At 35.1% G+C, this 14,047-nt stretch overlaps 1 protein-coding gene and 1 long non-coding RNA gene across 11 annotated transcripts in view; both read left to right on the forward strand.

Moving 5' to 3' along the window:
• LOC138906603 (uncharacterized) overlaps window positions 1–1,723 on the forward strand; it is a 36,357-nt gene extending 34,634 nt beyond the window's left edge. The window contains exon 2 of the long non-coding RNA XR_011414096.1: window positions 1,594–1,723. This is a non-coding gene — a long non-coding RNA (uncharacterized lncRNA). The remainder of the gene's footprint in view (window positions 1–1,593) is intronic.
• Window positions 1,724–2,341: 618 nt separating this feature from the next.
• Window positions 2,342–11,420, forward strand: LOC104103424 (uncharacterized). 10 transcript variants are annotated; one of them, XM_009611324.4, is made up of 10 exons: window positions 2,342–2,456; window positions 4,936–5,548; window positions 5,881–5,921; window positions 6,564–6,726; window positions 7,339–7,451; window positions 7,528–7,593; window positions 9,653–9,743; window positions 9,857–9,924; window positions 10,803–10,840; window positions 10,973–11,420. In XM_009611324.4, exons 2-10 carry the CDS (start codon window positions 4,948–4,950, stop codon window positions 11,148–11,150), a joined length of 1,359 nt encoding a protein of 452 aa, XP_009609619.2. In that variant the 5' UTR covers window positions 2,342–2,456; window positions 4,936–4,947; the 3' UTR covers window positions 11,151–11,420. The 10 variants fall into 10 exon arrangements, with proteins under 10 accessions (XP_009609619.2, XP_009609620.2, XP_009609621.2 ...); XM_009611325.4 differs by having other exon boundaries at window positions 10,982–11,420; XM_009611326.4 differs by having other exon boundaries at window positions 7,375–7,451.
• The last annotated feature ends 2,627 nt before the right edge of the window (window positions 11,421–14,047 follow it).

Consider the following 14,047-nt stretch of genomic DNA (forward strand, 5'->3'; position numbering starts at 1 on the left):
TAATGTACTCTTGCTCTTTTTTTTTTCAAGTACTGTTGTACCGTCGGTACCACTAAATGAAACTATAAGAAAGACACTTAATAGTATTTCTTTAGAATTTAACCCCTCCGACAGTGAGAGAATTACTATACAATCATATTATAATAAGTGGAAGTCGAAAATTAGGGTAGAAGATTAGCAGGTAGTTGAGAGTTTTTTCTTTTCTTACCGATAGATCTAGTAGCACGCATGTACTCTCCTATCTCTCAGATTTTAGTTATAGTATTCTTTTGGTTTTACTTACTCTATTCTCACTATTTTGGTGCTAGTTACTCTGTTCTCCCCCCTCCCGCTCCTTTTCTCCCATCTCTTTTTTCTTTTCTTCTTCCCTCTCTCCATCTGTTTTTTCTTATTATTATTCTTCCTCTCCTCCCTACTTTTCTGAGCCAAAGGTCTATTAAAAACTATCTCTCTACCTTCACTAGGTAGGGGTAAGGTCTCCGTACACACCGGTCTCCGTACACACTCCCCAGACCCCAAGTATGAGAATAAAGTGGGTATGTTGTTATTGTTATTATAAGACAAAATATATAAGTTGGCACCTGAACAATGCACCAAATTCATGTTACACACTTTGTGTGAACGAAAATAATATTACACACTCAAACTTTTAAAAGTGTGTCTAATACATACCTTCTTTGACCAGGACTCAGCATGTGTAAAACACTACGATAGAAGTGCATCTACCAATAAAAATACTGTATAATTATTTATTTAATGCCACGTGTCAGCAATTCCCTTATCTTCTCCACCCTTCCTATGTCTCTCTCTTCCACCAGCCACCCCACCCCAAAATCCCTTCTTTTCTTTTTCTTTCTCAAAATCACTACCCTCTTAAATATAAATATTTTGCATTAATCTCAAGCTTCCAATATCTTTCATTCTCTAGCCTCCTTTTTTATATGGTTGATTTCATTCCCACTTAATAAATTTTTGTCATCATCGCAAAATTTTCAATTAATATAGCTTTTTTTTCCTGTGAGTAATTTCGGCTACATCTATCGTGTGCATTTACTTTTTCCTTTGATTTTGCGGTTATCTATCTCAAATTTAGGATTCTTAGCATCTGAAGTTGAAGAGAAGGCTGAATTTTTTATTCTGAAAGTTTGTGGTGATGACGGCAGCCATGGGAATGACAAACAAAATTTTGGAAGAGAGCTATAAATAAAAATAGCCAGTTTATATCTTTGTTGATGCAAATAAGTTTCAGTAGATATGGTACCCAAGGAGTTGTAGAGAGAAGGTCGTTCTTATTCTATTTTCGATCTACCCTTGCCATTGTTGTATTTTTCTTTTAACAATAGCCTTGTTGTGGAGATGATACGGTTGTGTGAGCCATGGCTTATTGGCTTTTGATGCTTTTATTTCTTTCTGGTATTAAATCACTTGGGATCCTAATTATTGTGTTGAATTGTGTGTTCTAATTTTTTGGGTGGTCCATGGAGGAGGAGATGGAGATGGAGGTGGAAGAGACTGGGTTCAAGAAGATGGGGGTATATGTGTAATTTTATATATTTTTTTATTTATGTTAATGACAAATGTCACGACTTATAGGTGCGTGACATTACCCATATTTAGGTGAAGTGGTCAAGAAAAAAGCGGCGTATCTTAGACACACTTTTAAAAGGTTGAGTGTGTAATATTATTTTCGCCCACAAAAAATGCGTAACAGGGATTTAGTCCATAGTTCGGTTGTCAACTTATATATTTTGCCTTATTATAATAAGTCGAAGTATGAGTAACCTAAAAAATATGATACGTCTCATTTGGACATAAGAAATATTTTCTTTTTTTCCAAAAACAAATCACTTTTTTTCGAAATCAGCATTTGTTCATAAAATTTTTAATTTTCACTTGAAGATGTATTTTGAAAATTTTCGGAAATTTGAAAAACTCCAAAAAGTTATTTTTCAAAATTTTCACTCAAATCACTCACAAAACTTCAAAAACAACCCAAAATTATATTCATATCCAAACACAACTCTAAATTTCAAATACCATTTTCACTTGAAATTTGTTTTCTCCCTATTTTAGAATTTTACAATTCTTATGTCCAAACGCCCTCATAATTTAGCACTGTACAATTTATGCATTATAGGTGAAATATCACTAACATGGCTAAAAAATAAATCACATTATCAATATATAAAAGTTAAATTCATTCCTTCATTACTATTGCTTTTCTGAATCGGTTCTTGAACATTGATTTTAGCAGGGTAAATAAGGTTTAAAAATAGCAGGACAACTGCTTATATGTGATATTTGATCTCATACCAGCGAGACAATAAATAAGAAAATTATGCATGACCATTTTCACACAAACGAATAGCCACTTTACTCTCACTTTTGTCTTTCATCCGAGAACGTAGGGTTTCCTGTTCGTGATCTCTCTCCAATATTTGACCTTATACTTGCAGGTAAGTATTCGGATGTTAATTGTTTCTTAAAGTTTATACGAGTACGCTTATTCTAGCTTCTCAGGTTTAGAATTTTGAGATATTATGAAATAAAAGTTAAGTTGGCTCTGTAGAATTAAAATGGGCCACCATTCACTTGATCGTTAGCCCTTAATTGGACTTCTGATGCTTGTGCCTTGGGATAATCATCCTATTATATATTGCACTATACTCTCAAATTTTCCACGTTTTAAAATATGACTATTTATATATGGTGTGTGCATTTGATTGCAAGCTCTTTGATTTTTCCATTTTCTAGATTAATTAAAGAAGAGAATCTTGATTACTGTATGAGTTTGTGTACATGCAATTGGTGATTGTGGGTGTCACGACCCAATTTGATCTGGCTGTTCTTGAGATTTTTGCCTAAAGAAAATAACTAGTACAAATCAAAAGAGGCACCAGCCCAATTTGATGGTTGAGAGAGTGTGTACAAATTAAAATTACTGAATCAGATCATGGTCTTTGCCAAAAAAATCTTCTTAACTTGGTATTTTTCCAATGGCATAGAACTCGTCTTGGAAGCTCATAAAATACAGATAAACGCACCTCCACTCACTCTTTATTTGGTACTAATTCATCTTAGAGAGAAATTAAAGAGAAGACTTCGGTATTTTTGTTTGTTAAATTTTAGGTATATTTGTTAAACCTCATGTATTGGATGGCAATAGGGCATGGCAATACTTAAACGGGACAAGGCAGGATAAAGGCAGGTCAAAACACTTTTTAAGAAAATTTTGAATAGGGAAGGACATGATATGTAAGGAGTTTTAGCTTTATTAAAAAGGTCAAAAGTTATAAAAACTTGAATAATTCTTACAAAATGAAAAAAGTTAAAAAATGAAGGAAAGTCTAAATAGGGCAAGGCAGGATCTAATAGGGCGGGCAAGGCACGACAACAACTTGAAAAATATTAAATAGGACAGGATAGGGCAGATCAAAAGCTTAGCAGGTCACACACCTTGCCCTATCCTACCCAATCGCCATTCCTACTCATCTATATTCTTTTGATTCTTCTTTACCATTGCGGAGCTAGGTTGGAAGGTTGAGGGTTCGTGACCAGAGGAGGGAGGGGAGGGAAAGAAGAAGCTGAGTTTGGGGTTCAGCTCTGCTCCATTACTTTTGGCTCCAATAAATATCAATACACCTGTAGATGGATGACACGTGTCTATATAACTATGAAGGGTTGAGATTGCTTTATAATTTATTCTTGTATTTTTGGTCATTCTCCATCTTTTGCGGACCGGAACAAGAAGGAAGTTGTCGGCGTCAAAATTTTTATCCTTCTAATGTACTTATCTCATGCCAATACCCAACCAATCATTCCCTTCCATGAAAGCACAAACATAGCAAAGTGTGCCACAAAACAAAAGGTTACCGAATGTATTGTATTCTTATAAAAATTTATATATATGAACTAATTGTTTAATAGAATAAAATTTGGTTAGCTTTTTATATGTAGAAAATCAGTAATTAATGCCATTAATTATAAAATAAAAAATCAGTGCATTAGGTACATGTTTTGTCATACTCAAAGTAATAGTCAATTGGAACTATTACTGTTCTTGTTCCGGTTCGCAAAAGATGGAGAATAACAAAAAATATAAGAATAAATTAAAAGCAATCTCAGCCCTTCATAATTATATGAACACGTGGCATCAATCTGCAAGTGTATTGATGTTTATTGGAGCCAAAGGTAATAGAGTAGAGTAGAACCCCGGGGTTTAGGGGGGTTGGTTGGTTCGGAAGGGCGAAGCTTCGGGAAAGAAGATGTAGGTGCGAAAAAGTTGGGGAATATTTTAAATTATTTCCTTTTGCTTTTCTTTGTTAGTTTTCTTTTGATTTTAATATTTTTTAATCAAAATTATTGCATTAACTCTCTTTTAAAAGCATGGAGCCACACACTTTATCTCATTCAACAAAATAAATATCACATAACTTGAATTAAGACAATAAGTTTTTTATAAAGTAGAATTGTCTAGACGAAAACAAGTGATGTACGAGGGCAAGATGTCTGATTGAAATAAGTAGAGGAGCTCAGTCTACTAAGCTATTCGGCCTTATTCCATTTAATATTCCTTTGTTTCTACTCTATATACCATATTTAGTCTTTTACTCTCCACAAGTACACAACTAGATCCTCGCAGTTGCAAATCATTATGAGCTTTTTCTTTTGCGTCATTTCTACTCTCTCAAGTTTAAAATTGTTGTAATATTTTCTTCTCGAGAGTTAATTTAATTAATTTTTAAAGTAAAATTAGAGATAAAATTAAAATTTACATTCTTAAAAATTCTAATAAAAATACTAAAAATATAATTTTTATTATGTCAAAAAGTTTAAATGTTTGATCAAACTTTACTTTCACACTCGAAGCAAAATATGACAACTAAAAAGGAGTATATAATTTGTTTTTTGAAAAGATACAGTTGTTTTATTTAGTGAAGTTGGAAAATGGACCGTGGAAATTACCGACGTGGTGGCGGTGGAGGTAACCGTGGTCGTGGCCGAGGCCGAGGCCGTGGCGGTGGTAACTCCGAACAGGAGCAAGGCTGTGGAGGCGGAAGGGGTGGGCCCCAGATGGGTTCATACAATGAGCAGCCACCATTTCAGCCTCCACAACAATGGGGTAACCAGCCAAGGGCATCTGGTCCGGGTCAATATCAGGGTCGTGGGGCTCCTTATAATCAGCAGGGTACGGGTCAGCACCATACAGCTGGTCAGAATCCGGGTCGTGGTGGTACTGCTTGGGTCAGTCGTGGTGGCGGTGGTACTGCTTGGCCCCGGCCACCACCGCAGCAGCAGCCACAGCAACATGGTAGTAGTGGCGGTGGTACTGCTTGGACGCGACCACCACCGAAGCAGCGACAACAAGATGTTAGTAGCGGCAGTGGTACTGCTTGGATACGGGCACCGCCACAGCAGCCTCAGCAACATGGTGGTGGCGGCGGCTGTGGAAACCAGCTGCAACGGGATGTGGAACCGAGTAGATCAGGAGCATCAAATGTTCGTTCTAGGGGTGCACCTTCAGGCTCTAGTCCTTCTCAGTCTTCTGGTATTAACTCATACCCTTACATGGTTGTTTTTACATTTTATGTCTGCATAAGTACAAGAATTTTAAATCAACTTGATCTGAAGTCCCTTTATACGTGGCGTTTGGAAGTTTTCGACTCCTTATAAATGTCCATTTGATCATTTCTCTATTGTTCTCCACGACCTTGATCCTGTGTTGGCATAGTTTGAGGTTTTGGAGTGCCTATTGCAAACACTGTTTTTTGGTTCAGACCGTGTTTTTATTTTATTTTTGGATTCTTTTGAATATGGCTCCTAAATGTTTTATTTTACATTGGATTTGTGATTCTGATATTCACTGTTCTGCTTTTATAGGTCCTATCCATCAAATGGATCGACAGCCTGTGAAAAAAATGGTATATATTATGTTCGTTGATCATTCAGGCCCATTTTCTTTTTCGGTAAATGGAATTAGACCATCCTACCCAACCAAGAGTAGTCGATAAATACTTAGGGTTCCCTTTTCATAAGAATACAAGAGCTGCGGCGTTCATAGGAGGGGGTAGGTTTGGAGTGAATTCTTTGCATCTTTTCATCTGGATTTTATAGTTCGTAGTACTTTTTTATGTAGAAAAAGCACCCGGAAGTAGGATCTGTGGCAGCAGAAGCATATGCCCAGACGCCTAATTTATTGAAAGTGCATATACTGATTTATAGGTCTCCGCTTTGCAGTTAGGAATAATCTCATGTCTATGCTGCCTGAATTGCTCTTATATCTCTATAGTTGATCTCATTTCTGCTTGAACATTCAGTGCTGCAAAGTTATTAATCAACTGAGTCTTTACTAAGGCTATTCTGTCTATTTTGCTTCCATTGATTCTATTAAGGATAAAATTTTGACTAAACAGCCATATTTTAGCCAGTAATTTGTTTAAAATATAGCATTACGTCTAAATAAGGCCACTTTATTTGACTTCTGTTTTTTGTCGAGGAACTCTTTCAGGATTAAAGTTGAGTTAGTCCTCCAAGTCTTATTTGTGCCTCTTTGTTTCCTGTAGGCAGTTGAAAGCCAATATCCGGACTACTCTCACTTTGTATCGCTTCCATTAGCCATATATCCTGAACTGGTAAACAAACTCATCAACTTTCAGAACTCAGTTCTTGGAATTACTGAAGTGTCTAAGTCCCCTACCTCAGAATCAAAGGCTTCAGAACTATTTGGTATAAGATCTACGTACTGTGTTTCTTTTCTTAAGGACAGGTTAGCTAAAATCCCCGTAAACTTGGCACGGGTTATTAGTTGCACATAGTATAAATTACCCTATGCACTTGGATATTTGACAGCATTTAACCCCTGGATGATCTCATCTCCAGGAAGTGACATACATGCTCTTGCTACGCTCTTGCATGTCAGCATCTTAGGGGAATTAAACAATTGGAATAAATAAACCATTGTATATGACTGTCAAGTAACGGGTGGAAAATACCCCACCTCTAGCTGATTCTTCAATTTCTAGTCACTTGCACGCACCTAAGCTGTTTGCCATGTCAGCATCTTAGGGGATAAGGACTATCAAATAGCCAAGTCGAGGAGTAATTAAGATTACGAATAGTTCAGATGTGCTACTAATAATTCGTGCCAAGTTTATGGGTTATTAGGTATTCTGAAAGGATTCATGTTCTAATGTTGTTGTAAAAGATGAAAATTGTTCTCTCTTCATTTCCTTATGTTTATTATAATATCTATCCCTATCTTTCAACCTAGCATGGGGACTCGGTGCTTCTAGTTCTTAATCTCTGACAAAATTCACCAATGTTTTTCCACTCAAACAGAGTTGGGAATTGAGAAGTCCATCTTTATTAATCCAGAAACATTCCACTTGACTGTGCTCATACTGAAGCTTTGGAATAAGGACCGTTTTGAAGCTGCTGCTCAGGTTTTGCGGGTAAACATTTCTACTTGAATGGCTATTTTGTCCCTTTGTAATATCTTTTTCTGTCTAACTTCTCAAAATAAACCAGAGTGTCTCACCAAAAGTACTTGATGCTTTGGAGAACCGACCTGTGTCTATAAGACTGAAGGGTTTGGTAAGTATTTATCCAAGTTATACAATTATGCACTTCAGGCTGCTATAGTTGATAATCATTACATGTTAATTCTTATCCGCGTAAGTTATATCATCTCCTTATTAAAGCTAATTCTTTTTTTGTACACAGCTGGTTTAGTTAACACAATTTAACTGGCATCATAACCCTTTCCTTTGAAATTTATCCGTGGAGTTCGTATTTGCTTATCTACTTGCAATCAATCTTTGGGTGAATCATCTGTTGCTAATCGTCTGCATAAAAAGGTATAGGTTAACGCACAAGAAGTGGATAACCTATTATTGGGGCGGGTCAAATAATGGGGCGGGTATATTATACCCGGATGTAATGACTACAATAAATAGCCACGTAGCCTAGTAATATGTTGCCAACGCATTAAATGGGGACACATCTATTGCGCCATTAGCGGGAGGGGGTAATTTAAGCCTAGAAATAACATCGTGTGTATTTATGGACCAAAAGGTGGATGCAGGGTAATTTTAGACCATTTACCAAGCAATAGGGGTAGTTTTGGCCCTTTTCCGTAAGAAAAATGATCAAAACACCGTCTGCCACTACTCATCCCATCTCATGTAAGTAGAGTCCAATAACGAAGAAACATGGAAAGATGTTGTAGATTGAGCAGAAGGTGATTAATGGTTTTCTTGCTGTAGCAAATGCACTTCACTATTAATGGCTATCTTGATGCAGCAAATGATCTAGGATTCATTGAACAAAGTAAGAGAGGAGTGAAAGGAAACAATGGAAGGTTAGACTAGTGGTGAGGAATCTCCACCTACCGTAAGATTGTTGGTTTAAGTCACCAAAAGAGCAAAGTAGGAAAGGATCACTCGGCTCAAAGTTCTCGAATGAACATTGAGGGAAGACATCTAAGAGCTAGTCACCTTTCAGTATTCACAACTTTTAGCATCTTGAGCCTAAGATTATTGCAACTGTCAAATTGGAAATTTTCATATTGTATTACAGAAACTAATGTTCTTATATTGTTTAGGTTCATATGCATGTAGATCATCTATATTTTGTTTTTTCAGTATTAAATATTATCTGAATTTAACTTGCACTTTATCTTTTACTTCAAAAACAAAATGATAGATCTCATACTAGAGATACTTGAAATGTCCAACTATAAGTTTCGAATAAATTTAAGTTGCCACCTGACGTGTTTGTTCCTTTTTTCCTTTTATAACTATACATGTGTTGAATGTGATGTAATTTTTCCATGCACCACAAAATTTCGATATTTTGTTGTGCAAAGTAAAATAACACGAGTTAACTTAATCAATTTAGTTGTACTTCGCTAGTGACTTTTTCTTTGGCTTTTTCCTTTTTGGAGAGTAATTGCCGGGCTTGCAGTATGTGTTTATCAAAAAAATGCATACGGTCCACTCAGATTTTATTTTATGGATTCTGATGTCTATTTGTTGTGCTATAGCAGTTTGCTAGTTTGGAATATTTTCTTGTGGTTTGATGATTTTCTCTCATGGGCTAATAAGTTAATGGCTTGGGGAAACACTAAAACAAGAAAGAAAACATCTCCAAACAGGATACAAGAATTAGTAGTGATATTACAGTTGTAGTAATATTTTGTAGCGAAACAGTGCGAATTGATGAAGAAACATAGATCAGGCCTGCCTTGAGTTTATATGCTTAAAAGTTAAAAGTATTACAAAAAAAAAAAAAATAGACAACGCATGAGAGTGGAAATGTGAATTAGCAAATAGACTTCTGTAATTTTTTAACTCCAAACTAAACAATTGGTAAATGTGTATTAGAGCCTTCAACTGTGCCACTGGTAGCAATGTTGACCCACTTATATTGTATCTAGAGAATTCATTTACCTTTTCATGCGACACCAATCTCTTTTTCTTTTTGCTTCTTCAATTGTTGGTTTGTGTATGTGTGTGTCAGAGAGAGTGAGAGTGAGAGACTACATATCATATAGATTTTAGATGCTGGATGTTTCTGGGCTGTCGCTTCTAATGAGATTTCACAAGGTCTCAATTTTTCTTGGCCGGAACTAAGATTTGTTCTTACCCTGCAGGAGTGCATGAGAGGGTCTCCGGCAAAAGCTTATGTTGTATATGCTCCTGTGGAAGTAATTGGTGGTGAAGCCCGACTTTTACGTGCTTGTCGTATCCACAATTTCTGGCATCTTCTTCACTGTACCCACTGATTTTAATTTCTCTGCATGTGTCATTTCTAAGGGAAATTACTACCTGCATTTGTCATTCCTTAGCCTTTCTAGAGGTCATCATTGATGCGTTCACTGAAGCTGGTCTTGTTCTTGAAAAAGATGCAAACCGGAAGTTAAAGGTATAGCTTTCAAGGTGTTAATTCTGTAGTCTGGTTGATTTGGTTGGCAGTGCCTTTATTGTTTGTCCATTAGGACTCTATTTCTGTTGATGCTGTGTTCAAATACTTTGACCATTCAATCTAGTGCTGCTTCTTCCTTGCTTTTCCTCCCTTCCACTTTCTTTTCTCATAAAAGCAATTTATTCATCGCAAGCGTCTAAAGGCTCCCCAGGGCTTTGGTCTAGTGGTACAAAAGCCAGATATTTAAGCGGAGAAGGATTGAGGGGCGGGCTCATTATCTACTGATTTTCGAACTTTGCACCACTTGGCCCCCGGGGATTTCTTGGCTCTCCTAAAAAAGCAAGGGCCTAAAATCATAAGGCACTCGGTAGAGGATCTCTTAATACAACCAGAAATGGTTCGACCCTATTTTGGAAATGGAAGCAGTTCATTCACCACCAAGAGTCAATATGGCTGAATTCAGAACTCTCGAACCGTAACTCATTTCTCACCTCCTGCATTCCAACTTTATATGCCTAGAACTTGTTTCTTCAGTTGCATTTTGCTTGCTGGTGCTTTCTTGTGGTGTTCGTTTCTTTTTCTGCTCTGGCATCAAGTATTAAATACTTGAACATTATGCTTCATCTTATTCAATTATATTTTCACTTTTATGGTTACTTTCGAGAAATGCTCATTATGCTTGTCCCCGTAAAACTGTTTTTAGACTTGCATTTGATACAGTTACTTATCAAGATGTATTCTATAGTCTCTGGTGGCCTTTTTCCTTTTTAGATTTGATACCAGAATGCTTGTATAGCTTATCCATGATTTTTTTTGGGGGGGCTATTTTTATGTTTTGAAATGTTCCTGATCAGCCTTTTCTGCCCCTTCTAATACAGTTACATGCCACTATAATGAATGCGGGACACAGGAGAAGGTGCCATTTTTAATTCTTTCATTGCATAGTCTTGTTTATTAGTCAGCTTAAAGTCTCTAGCATGATGCTACCGGTTGCATAACTCTCTTTGTTGTTATGGTTGCCACTGACTTACTGTTCTCTAATTGGTAGCAAAAATAGATCAGGAAATGCTGATTCCTTTGATGCACGAGCAATTTTTGGTCAGTATGGCTCGGAAGAATGGGGAGAGTGTCTTTTACGTGAAGCTCATCTTTCACAAATGTATGTGTATGGTGACGATGGCTATTACCATTGCTGTGAATCCATCCCATTTCCTGAAGGGATGTAGCCATGTAGGGTGTGTTTAGTATGAAGAAAAACATCTTCAAAAAAATGTTTCCTATGGGAAAATGAGAGTTTCTCTCATATTTTCTAGTGTTTGGTAAGCAAGCATGTGAATATGTCATGTATACTAGTTGGTGAAGACATAAATGATTTCTCGTTAATCTGCTATTTTAGTATTGTATTGTTAAATTTGTTGGTATGTAATAACGAAAAGACCCATTTTATGTAAAATACTCATTTGGTGTGATTCTATTGTTACGTTCTTTTTTTCCCAGCTATGTTACTTATTATTTCATAGTTTTATTTTTCTGTTTAACTTCACCTTACCTAAGGCTCCAAACCAAACATGCACACAAGTGTAATAATATCATACAAACTTGCTCGCACAATCAAATCACCAAAATAACATCTAAATCTACTAATCAATATTAGACATCTAGTATGTTTGCCGCTTCATTTTTTTATTTATCCCTTTTAGCATTCTCACCTACCTTTTTTATGCTAAGACCCCTTTTTATCCAACCCTTTTTTATGCCTTTGATTGATTTCGTTAGGATTTTGGTGAATTTAATATCTTAAACTATTTACGAGGCATAATTTGTGATAAATTAAGAAGTATTAAATAGGGTATTAGTAAAGTTATTTGATATCGTACAATACTATACAAATAAATCAAGAAACAAAATATTATTAAACTACATCAAGTGATACAATCTATTCAAATGTTTTAAAAAAATAATATATTACAAAACAATGAGTACAAACATTAAATCTCCAATGAACCTGTGAGGGATGGAGTAAGGACTTGAGGATTTGTAAAACTTTGGCGGAATCTTATAATATTGAGTTCCTTAATAGATTGTCGATTCCAATATAATGTTAAAACAAATTTGAACATCTATGGTTTTTTTGCTTTTGTTTTTACATCTATGGTTATTTAGTTGAGTTACCATTCATTTTCTAGGAAGTTTAAATCCTTCACTATCATCATAACAATAAAGATGAAGACAGAGGGGGTATAATTTGAGTAAAGAGTGTTCATCGACCACTAGTTCGTAAATTGAATTGCTTAGTTCTAATCATGCATTGGGGTAATTCTGAAAATCATGTCACAAGTTTTAACTTTACGAAAACAGACCCTTTTATAGCATTTAAAGTGAAGCTAAACAAATTGAACAATATCAATAAAATGATCATAGATTGAGGAGTGTTAACCTAACGAGACGATATATATTGTATTTCAATGAACCCATGAACTTTATAAATAGAAGAGCAAGACTATAGGTTATTAACTTATTATCCTCAGAATAGTTTTGTTAGTGAGTATGGTATTGTTAGCCTTTGGTTTTTTTTACAGAACTATTAGAACTGTTTGATGTTGGCTCAATATGGAGCCAGAATTTGAAAAAATAAAATAAAAATTGGGAGGAATATTAACATAGGGAAAAGCTGCATTCTTTTATTTTATTAACATAGTAAGTTGAACAAACCAGGTGGAAATAATGTGGATCAAACTGTTTTAGATTCAAATGTTGTGATTTGCAAGGTTTGTATTTTGCCCAATTCAAATGAGGTGTTACCTCTACTAATGTCTGATGGTGTTGTTTTCCAGCAGAGTGTAACTATTTTTACCATTTGACCAAAGAAAAAAAAAGAAGCCAAAAATAAATAAAAAATACGGAAAAGGTCCAAATATGCCCTTGTACTATACGAAATTAAGCACATTTGCTCTTCGTTAATACTTTAGCTCAAGAATGCCCTTACCGTCACATAGTTGGTCCATATATGCCCTTAGAGTCACATAGTTGGCCCATATATGTCCTTTTCGAAACGGAATCCACCCAAACTAATTATCTATTTCGTTAATTGTATTAAAACGTATTACAAACACTATTTTCTTTTTATTAGTATTTGTTTTTTCTTTAGCTTTCTCTTTTATTTCTTCTTTTTCCTTTTCTTCTCTTTTTTTTTCCTTTCCTTTCTCCCTTATTCGATTTCCTTCATTGCTGATGTCTTCTCCATTTTCGTCACCAATTTCACTTGACAAAACTCATGAATTTTAATTACTAAGAAAATTCTCCCATATGGTAATCAAGTTCCAATATCACTGGCCCTCTAAATAAAATAAAATTATTCCAAAAATTATGGTTTAAACTTTAAAATAATAAAAACATCTCAACCTTTAACAATACTCAAAAGACCAAAATATTTAAATTATTTTCAGAATGATAATTTAATGATTAAAAGCCCAGAGGTCAAGTTCTAGTATTATAAATTTGAGTTGTTAGTCTTTTTTCATCTTTTTTCTATTTTTATATTAACTATGTAAATTAGAGGTGTACATGGACGGGGTTGGTTCGATTTTATCAAACCAAACCAAACCAATGGTTCGGTTTTGTTAGATTTTTCGGGTTTTTTGTTACATAAATAGTATTTCAATCTTACTTTGTTAAATTTTTTATAACTAAATATATGTTCTGTAAAATTAAAAAATTGACAAACATATGATCTATTAAAATATTTTTTTGGGAGAATTTTCTTAGTAATTGGAATTCATGAGTTTTGTCAAATGAAATTGGTGACGAAAATGGAGAAGTCATCCAGCAATGGAGGAAATCGGATAAGGGAGAAAGAAAAAGGGAAAAAAAGAGAAGAAAAGAAAAAAGAAGAAAGAAAAGAGAAAGGTAAAGAAAAAAAGTACTAATAAAAAGGAAATAGTGTTTGTAATACATTTTAATACAATTAGCGAAAGAGATAATTAGTTTGGGTAGATTTCGTTTCGAAAAGGGCATATATGAGCCAACTGTGTGACTCTAAGGACATATATGGACCAATTATGTGACGGTAAGGGCATTCTTGAGCTAAAGTATTAACGAAGGGCAAATGTGCTCAATTTCGTAT

Source organism: Nicotiana tomentosiformis, chromosome 2 (assembly GCF_000390325.3).
Source record: "Nicotiana tomentosiformis chromosome 2, ASM39032v3, whole genome shotgun sequence".
Taxonomy (NCBI): domain Eukaryota; kingdom Viridiplantae; phylum Streptophyta; class Magnoliopsida; order Solanales; family Solanaceae; genus Nicotiana; species Nicotiana tomentosiformis.

Coding starts and splice junctions, on each gene's coding strand:
- LOC104103424 (XM_009611324.4), top strand. CDS start 4,948: ATGGACCGTGGAAATTACCGACGTGGTGGCGGTGGAGGTAACCGTGGT. Junction 5,549..5,880: donor TAGTCCTTCTCAGTCTTCTG/GTATTAACTCAT, acceptor CTGCTTTTATAG/GTCCTATCCATCAAATGGAT. Junction 5,922..6,563: donor GACAGCCTGTGAAAAAAATG/GTATATATTATG, acceptor TGTTTCCTGTAG/GCAGTTGAAAGCCAATATCC.